The sequence below is a fragment of the Hirundo rustica genome, chromosome 6, assembly GCF_015227805.2.
Source record: "Hirundo rustica isolate bHirRus1 chromosome 6, bHirRus1.pri.v3, whole genome shotgun sequence".
NCBI classification, from domain to species: domain Eukaryota; kingdom Metazoa; phylum Chordata; class Aves; order Passeriformes; family Hirundinidae; genus Hirundo; species Hirundo rustica.
Window position 1 is genome coordinate 56,083,286 of NC_053455.1, and position 11,930 is coordinate 56,095,215.

An 11,930-nucleotide genomic window follows, 5' to 3' on the forward strand; every position below is an offset into this window, starting at 1 on the left:
AGAAGTTCCTAGGAGAAAAAAGAGATTAAGAAATAACATGGCTGTGTACAGCTCATTTCTTTTAGATCTCCTGCTAAAACAGCCTTTGTTGGCTGAAAGCTGCAATACAGTGAGTGCAGACAAAGTTAAAACAAAATGTGCTTTTTTGTTCTGCGCACCTTGCTTCTCTCTAAGCAACGTTATTGCGCCCTGGCCATAAGCAGAGCTTTCGCTTCCTACGCAAATAATTTACTTTTGTAAAAGTTGCAATGCTTCGTGGCCCAGCTTCCCTGGGTTTACAGAGGGCTGAGGAAGCAGTTGGGGTTGACAGGAGATCTCTGCACTAACAAACAGCTGCCCAGCTCCCAGCACCCGTTGCGTAAGTCCCCCAGCAAGTCGGTAAATCCCCGGCAGCGCTGGGCTGGGGTTATATAAGATTTCTCCAATTACACCAGCCTGGTTAATCCCACACTCTCGAGCTTTCTCAAGAACTTGGTCTTAGGTGGCGCTTTACGTCTGGCTGCTCCGCGTTGGAGCGAGTTCTTGGTGCAAACAGCCCTCCCCAGTTCCAGGAGCTCTTTGTTCAGAGGTTCATTAGGAGTTTTGATAGGGATCGTTGCGCATTATTTGCAGTTTTTGTCAAAGTTCATTTTGGAAACTTTTCTGTACTCTGTATGTTGATAGCTTTTTCCCTAAAGTCCCACCTTGCCTCTTGTTGCACCAGCCTACTGGTGCTGCCTCTGTTGAAGAAGGAAAATTGTAACAGAAGGTACTATACCAGCTCATAAACCATTCACTCTCTAGGATGTTTTTATCTCATACCTAAGTATTTAAAATATTTACACTGCTTGTTGTGTATGTGGAGGAATAAAAGTAAAAAAAGAAAAGGGAAAACAAAGAAGCTGAATGGATCCTGCCTGGGTTTTGGTTTATTTCTTTTATAGTGATGTGATGTTGCTGCTGATTGGGGTTTAAGGTCTGAGTTTGAGAAAATTGGTAAAATGCAATAATAGAAAAGCTGTGATATATGAAAAGATAAGAGTGTCATTAAACTGCTCTATGCTAGGCTTTCAACACTTCCTGTATGATTCATAAACTATCTGTTGTAATCCAGTACTGTGATTTGTCAGATGTAAAATACTGTAGTTTTTGTCTTTTGATTTAGAGAATGGAAGTAGCCAGTAAAGCAGCATACAAATATATAACTGACATACTAATTATTTGGGAGAAAATAGTGGGCTTTAGGTCAATAAATACATAAAGTTGCTCTGTAGTTATAGGTGACCTTTATTCACAGATTCTAATCTCAGCTTTCCTTTTCTTTTTTTTCTTTTTTTTTGAGACATTGGAAGAACATGAGGCAGAAACAGGTATGAAGTCTAAAGAGGCCAGAAAGTATATTTTCAACAGTTTGGATGATATAGTGCACGTGAGTATTAAAGCCTCCTTCCTCAGCAAAAGGAATGTGTGGCAATGACTTGTGATTTTAAAGCATTTTACTGGTTTTGAAAGAAATTCCTTTTAGAGTATTACTTATTGTGTCTCAGTCACATTCATTCTTCTCTGCTGCTCTGAGGAAAATACCTGGCTGTGTCAGCCCTTTGGGCTTTTAGTAAAGATCTTCCTTTTCCACTGCTTGTGTTAAACAATGGAACTTGTCCTTGTTGTAGGGGAGCCCTTGAATTTTGTGTAAAATCTATACTTTCTCTTCTACCTTATCTGCCACTGTGGCAACGGATAAACAAAGAATTCGTATGGAACCTGCTCTGTTTATTGTATGGTTTCCAGTACAATTCTGTTACCTTGACACTAAAATTCTAAGTGTAGTTTTTTAAAATTTGTTTTTAAAATCATAACTGTTTCCTCACTTTCCTTTAGCTTTACGCCTCTCTAGTCAATAAGAAAAGGCAATTTTTTGTTGTCTTTCACGTCCTGAAGAAAGGATCAAATCTTGTTGCAGGGTTGTCGTCAATACCTGCTTGAAATTGGTTTTTGAAGATCAACTCTGTAGTTCAAGTTAGACCATGTAAAGATCTGTATGCTGAATCTTACTTCTTAAATTCCAAGTCCCAGACTGGAATAAAGCCTTTTTAACTGGGCAGGTTGCAAGGAGGGAATAGTGTGCATGCCTAGAAAAAAGCCACACATTCTAAGCCAGCTGTTTTGGGATAAAACAAATCCACCATACCCCGTGTGATAAAAATGCTGAATATTAGTATTTTATAGCAGAAAGCAATCCCAGAAAGAGCTAAAATAATACGCATATCTTCTGTCTGACTGTTTTGTTCTATGCCAGGTGAACATGGTGATGGATTTGGAAGGAAGTGACCTGTTGGCAGAGAAGGCAGATAGGAGGGAGTTTGTCAGTCTGTTGAAGAAAATGTTGCTTATCGATGCTGATTTAAGAATCACTCCAGCTGAGACCCTGAACCATTCTTTTGTTACCATGAAGCACCTCCTTGATTTTCCTCATAGCAACCAGTATGTAACATAGAAATCTCTGTTGTTGCAATTCATTTGTATTAAAGTTTTGTTTCTTCTGCTGTCAGAGAGAAAAAAAAATCTTTCATCGTTTTTGCAGTGTCTTAGAAAATTCTTTCAAGTCTTACAGTATTAGATACATCTACTGGGTCAAGGAAACTGCTTGAATAACTATGTTTTTCTTTGAAAGTAACAGTTAGAGCAATAGATTTCTAAGTTGTTTCTATGCATGACTGTTAAAATTCCAACACTGCAGAAACTTGGGTGTGATTTTTGGAAGTATGAGGAGCTCTAGCTCCTGTCAGTCATTGAGGGCTAGGGTAGGCATTTCCACTTGATGTTAATATCTCAGATACTTCCTTTCATGTGGAACATATTGAAAGTTTTCTTGCAGTTCTGGAGTTGTGTATTTCACTGTGGATTTCTTAAAGTTGCAAGCATTTCACTGAAAGGGCAAGCTTTTCCACCTGTTTAATTTCCGATTTTCCCTGTTTGTATGCAGCTGTTAGAAAATGATGTTAGGTGGAAGGAAAAGGAAACAGCAGTATTTTTCTTGCTTTTAAAATGTGCATCACAGAGGCTTGATGTGACCATAGTAACAGTGTTTGTTTTCCTACCTGTGTGGATGATCCCATTCCATGAAATGGGGAATGTGGGGTTTGAACTAATTTTTTTCCCCCTTATTTTGGGGATTTTTTTTTTACCTTTAACGACATGGAATGGTGATTAAAACAATTTATTTTCTGGTTCTGACAGAGTGAAGTCCTGCTTTCATATCATGGATATTTGCAAATGCCGATCAAACCTGTATGACTTAAGCAATTGCAATAAAACATCACTTATGAGATCAGTTGCCTCAGGCAGTGCAGCCAACCTGACTGCAAGCTTTACCAAAATTGGTCCAGTAAGAAGTCAGGTAAAAACAATGGTTCGTGTCTTCCTTGGTTTGGTGTTGTTTTATTTTGTTTTGTTTTAACCATAAGTTCTGCTAATGTACTTTTTCTAATTAATTCAATAATTGAAAAAATTACGTCTGTCAAGTGGCAAAATCTCCTTTTACTCTGTTTTTTTCCTAATGTTTTCTTAAATAAATAATTTAGAATTATTTTTCAAATTAAATTACAAGCTGGGATTGCCAGTGCTGTATTCTGGTGCCCTCCAGTGGTCCAGTGTGATGCCTTCCTGTGAAACGGCTTTGAAATGTTCATTTTCATAAGTTGTTTTAGTTATTTACTATATAAGGTGTGAGATATGTAGATTCACAGTTATGATAACGTTGCCTGTATTGAATCTGTTCCCTTAGGCATTGACTGCATCTGCCCACTCAGTTGTACCCCAAGGGATTCCACTGCAGGCGGGAACGGCTCAGTTTGGTTGCAGTGATGTTTTCCAGCAAGCACTGATTATATGTCCTCCAGCTATCCAAGGTATATTTATCTGTAATTGTCACAGTTCCTAAAATATGAGCATTACTGCCTGTCTGTTAGCAATATTTGAGTTTTCCATTAAATCCGCATAAGGTTTATATTTAAACCAGCTTAATTATGTCGTTAAAAATCAGCCTGTGAGTCAGATGTAGATACTTCGCACCTTTCAGTAAGAAACAGCAAATCAGCACCTGCAGAAAATGATTTAAGCAATCCAGAGCTCATCTTCACGTACTACACACACACATATGAATTTATGAAAAACATGTGAAAGGAGAAGCAATAAAGGAGGGTGTTCTGAAATAAAATTTGAGAGGAAACAGGAAAGATGAAGGGAGTATCAGTGCCTTATTCTAGTAACAGTCATTTATGGAAATGGGAAGGTAGTTTATATTGTTTGTTTATTAACTTAGCTTGATCTTTGTTCCAAAGATATAATTTATTTGTCTTGGTGATGTTCAGCTTCATGTTGAGATCAAGTCTTGAAGTTACGGAATTTATAGGAAGTAGGGTTTTTTTAAGAATGACCTTAGTTTTCCATCTGCATTTTAAAGTTTCAGAAATCACACTAGATGCACTCTGAAATTAATTAAAAAAAAAAAAAACAAACCCAACAAAACTATTCAACCCGGACTTAAACCCTAGGAAGTCTTAATCTCTGTTGATAAAGACAGATACAGCCGACTTTATCAGTAATGTTAATTGTGGTAGCTACATCTACCTTGGGTTCCAGAAACTCAAGAGACATCTGACTATTCAACAGGCAGTGTCATGTGAAGCTGCTTCACACAGATTTCCTTCTGAGCAGTTAATTATTTAAATTGTCTGTGTTCTTTACACAATGACATACTCCATAATAATAATAAAAAAAACCCCTAGTGTTTTTATTATTCCCAGATGAATAAAGTGATTTATAGAAAAGGAAACAGTACAGGCAGACACTTTATCTGTGATTTGTATACTGTATTCTTAATATGATGATAACTTTCCAAATTTAAATTCTGGTAGAGCTGAAGTGAAGGGGATATATTGTTTTCATCACATAGGTGACGAGTTGCTGGCACAGATGAAAAGGGGATATTAATGGTATCTGGCACTGCTTCAAAGTTTTCCAGCTTGGCTGCTCTGTGAAGTATCTGAAGTGCTAAAACTCGTTGCTTCTGTCAGAGCTAAGACGTTGCTTTTCTAGATGGCTGTGGGGAGAAAAAAAATCAGTCAAGTGCATTTCAAAATGAAAAGCTTTGAAGTGCGTGGTTATAAACTTAGTATTGTGTTATGACATGAGAGAATTACATCAGATGAAAACTTGCCTTCATCCTGTACTGTAAAGATTAAAAAAAAACTCCAACCAAAACACTTATAAACTTAGTATAGTAATTCTTTAGTAGCTACCTGTGAACACCCATTGCTTATTCTTTGAGTAAAGCGTGAGGCACGAGGTGCAGTTAGAAGATGAGATCACGGATATCTTTCCCTAGCTGGTATTTTCTTCAAGCATGGCTGTTCTGTTGCAATGTCCGATAAGAAAAATCCCTCTTTCATTGTAGTTTGACATTATTATGTTAAAAATATGTTACTGTAGTAAACATTGCAGAATTGCTATACATGTGTTAAGTCTGTACAGGGCATGAGATGCATCTTTTTTGTGTTATGTTCTTGTGAGCAATGCTATAGTTTACATTATTTTGATGAAGAGAGGAATAGGATTAGGGATTCTACTGCAAATATCTGATGAGGTACACAGAAGATTTTACACCAAAAATCTGTTTCCCACCAAAGAGATGGCAGCAAAAAGGGACATTATACATGTGGCATTGCCAGCTACAAAAGCTGAGAGGAATGTGTTTCGGCCTGCTGGAAATACAGAGCATGAAGTGTGCAAGAGTCCATTCTGAGAGGCTTTGAAATTCAGTTCTGCTTACTTTTGCTTGCTTCCTTTCAAATTCTTTTAATGTAGTTTGTGATAAAGAGTAAATGCTTAGCTCTGCAGAACTTTCTGCCAAAGTCATTCCTCTTTCTAGAAGTCTGTTTCCAACTAGCAGCTATTGGCAGTTCTTTCTGGAAACTACAGCTCAAGTATTTGTGCAGATAAGGTATGGCACAAAAATCTTTTAGGTGTTAATTTGTTCGGCTTGAAAGTCTAAATTATGGAATTAGATCATAAACACATTTTAAAAAACGGTCAAATGTTTTAAAATTGTCCTCTATGTTTGCTCAGAAAATATATGCAAGACTGCTGTTTGCCTACAGCTCGGGTATGTGTTCTTTCCCTGACAGGAATACCTACAAACCACAGCAAACCCACCAGTTTCTCCCTGAGGGTGGATAATGCAGTTCCACTGGTGACCCAAGCCCACGCAATTCAGCCACTACAGATTCGAGCAGGAATCCTTTCTCAGGTTGGCCTACTGTGAAGCAAAACTCTTACTTACTTAATTAGCAAATGTTTCTAAAGGCGGAGTTCTGTTGCAGTCCCTCTCCGGACTGTGCTGCGCTCCAAGCAGCGAGTGTCACTTCGGTGAATTGCTTGTGCCCTCAAACCTCCTGTGCTTCCCAGCAGGCGTGGTCGAACCAGACGCAGCAGATCCTGCTTCCCGCGTGGCAGCACGTAGCGCCAGTGGCAGCTCCAGCCACGTCTCTGGCCTCTGATCCTGTGGCTGGCCCACAGAGGCTTGGAGACTGGGGGTGAGTCCACCTGATTTTGTGCCACGCTCTCGTCGAGATTTTGGCATATGTCTTCATTGAAGACTGTAGAAGCTGGGTAGTTGTAAAAGCAAAAAGTCCTTTATTGATTGTTAAATCAGTCTCAGAAAGGCATAGGTGTGTTACAGGTCGTGCCAGGATGCCGAAAGCCTTCTGGCATAAAGTCCCCATGTCGCAAGCAGAGGCAGCAGCATCTTATCAGTAGCAACTGCAGCAACAGCAGCAGTATCTGTGATCTGTTTTGTGTGCCTCTCAGCATCCTCAAAGCAGTGCATTTTATTCTATTTTTAACCAGTCAGTGGAAACATGCGTCCGGTATTGCCTTGTTGGACCTATCCTAAGTTAAGATCGATGTGTGACTATATTCATAATTTCTTACACAAATTCGAAGCATATAGCTCTATCTGTTCCATCTAGGAATGTTTAGCAAGGATGCATTGTTTTTGTTATGTTTAGAGCTTAACTAACTTTGGAAAAGGCAATGCTACTGAACTTTGAACTAGGTTTTAGGTCCTTTTCTTACTAACTAATTCAGTCTCTTATTTGCTTAAGGCATTTTAAAAATTCTCTACTTATTCAGAACTAAACTTGTATTTCTACCTCGTGTCTGTGTGGATTTATGTATTTTAGTTTCTCTGAAGGTTCTAATTCAGCCCTCACATCTTTGAGCTCCTCTGAGCCTGTGTGGGTTTGGCCCAGAGGGATTTTGCATCCCAACACCACACCTGTGATTTAACAAGGGGGTGCTGCTGCAAACGACTTGCAGTATAAACCTGCCTTTCCTTTTCCTCAGGAAGATGATTACCCAGGGCACCCACTACAGCTCAATGGTACCACAGCCTCTTCTAACACATCAAATAACCTTGTCTGCCCCCCAGCCTATTAGTGTGGGCATTGCACACGTTGTCTGGCCTCAGCCTGCAGCTACCAAGAGGAACAAACTGTGCCAGAACAGGTTGGTAGAACATTTCTAAGACAGAACGTTCTAACTCAGTGTACCTGTCATTGCTGTTTTGTGGGCAAGGGAACAACTTGTAGAAGTGACATCTTTGTTGGACACAATTCCTCTTAGACAGTGCTTTGGAAAAATGTGTCCTTTCCTGTTAACTTTTCAATGCTATTTTGGTAGTAGACTAGGTGGAACAATACTTGCAATACTAATTAGTTTTAATTCTTTTTGAATAGTAGGTGCCTATCATGATGGAATGTTGTCTTTACAGGCTTTGGGAACGTATAAGAATATACTGAGGTAGCTCTAGTGAGATATTCCTAAGTTAACATGAGGGAGGATATATCAGGTTTAGACGACTGAAAATAAAGAGAGGCTGTATAACAGGGTTGCTGTGTGCCTTGCAGTCATCTTTCACTGATAGCCAAAAATACTTCAGCTGCTTGGTGAAGAAAATATGCCCCAGTGCCATGCAAAATGGTGGCAAAGGTGTGGGATGCTCCAAAAGGGGGAAAGTATGGGTAATGTGGGCAGTGTCAGCAGTCCTGTATTAAGCAAGGGGTTCATCTGGAGCCTATAAGCTTTTGTTTTCAAGGAGAACCTTTGCAGGAAATCTGGCTGGATTTTGTCTGACTGTTTTTCACCCAAATGGGATTTTCATTTTTTTTTTTTACCTTTATTAGAAAGCGGGATTTTCAATATACTGTATTTGATGTTGATGTCTTTGATATTACATACTTGGTATCTTTCTTGTTAACGTCTGAAACCATCCGCGCCAAGTATTTTTGCCCGTGTTTACTGTTCTGTGTTTGTCTAAACTGGTGCCTCAGCTTACGTTGCCCGCTTTGGTTTTGTCGAAAACAGCGCAGTTCCCGGGTCTCGCGGGCAGAGATTCGCTAAACGCCAAACCGCGTGTTTCCTTCGCAGGAGCAACGCGCTACAAAACACCAACATCCAAAATTCTGCCTTCATCTCTCCAAAGATCCTCAACCTGAAGGCTGTCAAGAGAATCAGTTGTATAGAAGCGCAGGACAATCTCAACTCGGAGGGCCGGGAGGGCGGCTGCTGCGAGGCGTCGGTCGGGCTGGCCCCTGCCCCCTCTGTCCCCAGCAGCGCACGGCAGGCGCTGTTCCTGGCCGGCTCCCCCAGCCCCGCCGTCAGCGTCATCACCATCAGCAGCGACACGGACGAGGACGACGTGGCGCGCACGCACTCGCTGAGGGAGTGAGCGTCTGCCTTGGCTTTTGTTGAGCTTGGCTTAAATGCGCCCGTCTTAGCGCAGCGGATGGATCCGAGCTGAGAAAGGACAAGCGTTTTGTGCTCCTAATCAGATCTCAGCGGGAAGTTAGCTCTGTGGCACTGAAAGGGAGCACGCTGTCGAAAATCTGCCTCGTTAATCTGTGTGTGCTACGCCTTTTCAAGCCACGTGGTTTTTTTTCATAATATTGTGCCCCATTTATTTGTTGAAGAACAATATTCCTGCTGTGTATACTCAACGTTACCATTCTAGCAGCAGCATCCAGTAGATACTATTACATACCTATGGGTAGCAAATGCTTCTCTAACAGTCTAGAAACGTGCACCTTTGGGTGCAAAAGCAGGTGCTGGGCATTGTCCCCCGATGGAGTTTTCTTTCACAGAGCCATCACAGAAGCATGCAGGGCTTAGTTTAATGTTTGTTTGACTTGATCCTTACTTGTAATAATTCTAAGCTGGAGGAACTTTTATTTTAAATCTAAGCTTTGTCAAAGGTTTCAGGGCTCTGAACTGCTGTAGTGAAACATTTTAATCTACTTGTTTTAGTATTGATTCAGTAAAAAAGCTATCCATTTAGTAGGTTTCAAAGGATGCCAGTTTAGTCTAGAATTTTAAAAGAACACTGAAAAGGTTTGAAACCCGGTTTGGATGTTAATTTACATTTAACGGGCCTTTTCTAATAGTGTACCCTTTTTTATTGCACGGTTGTACCCAGATGAGTGGCGAGTGGTGTTTTTGCTGACTGTGTTTCTGTGTGCAGGTGTAAAGGGAGCCTGGAGTGTGAAGCCTGCCAGAACACCCTGAACATCGACCGCGTGTGCTCTCTCAGCAGCCCCGACAGCACGCTCAGCACCAGCTCCTCGGAGCAGTCCAGCCCCTCTCCTTGCAAGAGGTCCAACAGGTAAAAACCCTGGCTCCTTTCAGCAAAAAGAGAGATCTTACTATACAGCAGGCCCAGTTTATACTAAAAAATGCACAAGTTCTGTTGTGTTGCCAGCTGGTGAGGGTAAATGATCTGTTTAAAAATTAATTTACTGGCTTACAGTTGCACAGCATAAACTTCTCTGTTCTAATTCCTAACAGATCTGTCTTGCTGCATTGGAAGCTTTCAGAACACTGAATGAATGGTGTTCACACAGAAAATATAAACATGCTGCATGCAACTTCCTTTGGAATAAAAATCTTCTAGAGTTGCAAGATTAAATAAGCCAAAATATTATGTGACAGATTTGGTCTCTACAAATTTTTAATTTTTGCAGCCTCTGGTTTTCCCATTGTGTATCTTGTCATCTTTAAATGACATTGATGCCTTTTTTTCTTCTACCAAAAGTAAGGCTTGCTTAAGTGAACACTTCATGTGAGCAGCTTTTAAATGTTTTTATTTTCACTGCCTGATGTCTAGCTTGAGCCTTCAGCAGTTTCATCGTTCAAAATGAATTTTAATTAAGGTCCTAATGAAAAAAGTTTGTTTAAAATAATTGAAGATTCTATCAGAGCATGTATTGACAAGGAGGTGGAACTCCCAAGTCTGTATCTTACTGGTTGCTGGTCAACACTGTCAGTCCTTTGGTATTCTTCAGTATCAAAACATTCAAAAATACAGATAAGTTTTTATTAAGACCTTCTTGATTTTATGGTATTTTCTTTGAACCTGTAATTGAATTCCCTTTGGTAATTCAACTTTATGTCAATGGTAGAGGAATTTGTTGGATTCTGGTTTCAGTAGCAATCTACTTATATTAAGTCACGTAATTAGCAACTTGAATCAAAAGTTAATTATATAGAAGTACAGTTAATTGCTCGATAGTTGTCACATTATTGCTATTTGTTACTTGAAAAAACTACTCAGAATTACCTGATTCTGTTGGTTAAATCTTCAGACTTTTGTGCTGATCCTCAAAGCACTTTTCACAAAAAGTTAATTTTCGTAAGTGGTTTTATTTGTATCATCCTGTTTTAAACAACATGCAATAAGGACATGTTATGTGAGCTGTAAAATCACTAAAGGACTTGACCACATGTTTAGGCATTAGTGAATTCACTGCTGTTTCTTGTATGCTTTAGATTAAGCATGCGTTCTGCCAGTTTTTAATATAAAGAAGTTATCTCTTTGAGCTTTGCAATTTATGGGTAGGATGAGTTTGAATATAGATGCTTGTCTAATTACGATGCATCATTTTTATCCACCTTTGAGTAATTTCACTTCTATAAATTTAAGGTGTTAATTTAGGAAAATGTACCTCTATCATGAAAATCTTTGCTTCATTACAATATTTTTACTTTTTGACAGTATGTCAGATGACGAACAGGAAAGTGGATGTGATACAGTGGATGGCTCCCCAAGCTCAGACTCCTCAGGACACGACAGCCCCTTTGTGGAAAATGGCTTTGTAGACAATAACAATAAAAATAAAAATAAGGAAGCAAGAGCCTCAGTTAACCCTGAAACCAAATCAACTGTTTGCACAGTAGTGGTACCACCCATGAGACTTGAAAACAGGTTACATCTTGAGGAACAGATGGCGAATACAGGTAAGTTAGTTCAGGTGTTCTTCTATGCCAGTAGATTAAGAATAGAAGTTTCAGTATTTATTCAATATATAGATAAAGATTTTGACCTACTCATACAACTGCTTAATCTGTAGTAACAACTTCTAAACAGTGCTAGGGTTTGACTTTAATTGGTGTGTTATTATTTCTCCCTGCATGCTTAAGCAAATGAAACCTTGTCTAACTTTTGCCAGAAAGAAGAGTGACAACAAAAGCATAACATTGTTTATTTTTTGTCTTGGAAGTTGCTACGTGCCAGCCACTGAGAAAGGGTCGGTCTGTCCTGGGAAGAATAAACCACTCTTCTGTGGTAGGAAACCGTCAGCAGAAACTGACATCAGCATTCCATCAGCAGCATGGAAACTTCAGTCAGGTGTGTGCAATTGCATCCAACAAGCTCCAGATGTGGAGCTGGAGAAGTTGAGTTCCAAACTGAATGCTCAAGGTTTCAGTTGCTGTCTGTGGCAGCTGCAGGTTTTCAGCAGCTTGATTAAAGAAGTGTTCAAATCTTGAAAAATGGGTGTCAACTTACTGGGCAAGTCATAAGTATGTTTCATTTTGGGTCATTTTCTTAAAACAGCTGG

The 11,930-nt window shown here is 39.7% G+C and overlaps 1 protein-coding gene across 6 annotated transcripts in view; it reads left to right on the forward strand.

Moving 5' to 3' along the window:
• HIPK3 (homeodomain interacting protein kinase 3) overlaps window positions 1–11,930 on the forward strand; it is a 67,046-nt gene that overhangs the window by 49,612 nt on the left and 5,504 nt on the right. For 3 of the 6 annotated variants that reach the window (XM_040068052.1, XM_040068050.1, XM_058421190.1), the window contains exons 5-15: window positions 1,322–1,408; window positions 2,276–2,460; window positions 3,217–3,388; window positions 3,764–3,887; window positions 6,165–6,286; window positions 6,445–6,572; window positions 7,384–7,545; window positions 8,467–8,763; window positions 9,557–9,697; window positions 11,087–11,328; window positions 11,592–11,719. In XM_040068052.1, coding sequence (XP_039923986.1) covers window positions 1,322–1,408; window positions 2,276–2,460; window positions 3,217–3,388; window positions 3,764–3,887; window positions 6,165–6,286; window positions 6,445–6,572; window positions 7,384–7,545; window positions 8,467–8,763; window positions 9,557–9,697; window positions 11,087–11,328; window positions 11,592–11,719 — 1,788 coding nt within the window. The remainder of the gene's footprint in view (window positions 1–1,321; window positions 1,409–2,275; window positions 2,461–3,216; window positions 3,389–3,763; window positions 3,888–6,164; window positions 6,287–6,444; window positions 6,573–7,383; window positions 7,546–8,466; window positions 8,764–9,556; window positions 9,698–11,086; window positions 11,329–11,591; window positions 11,720–11,930) is intronic. The other 3 variants (XM_040068047.2, XM_040068048.2, XM_040068049.2) reach the window with 3 other exon arrangements.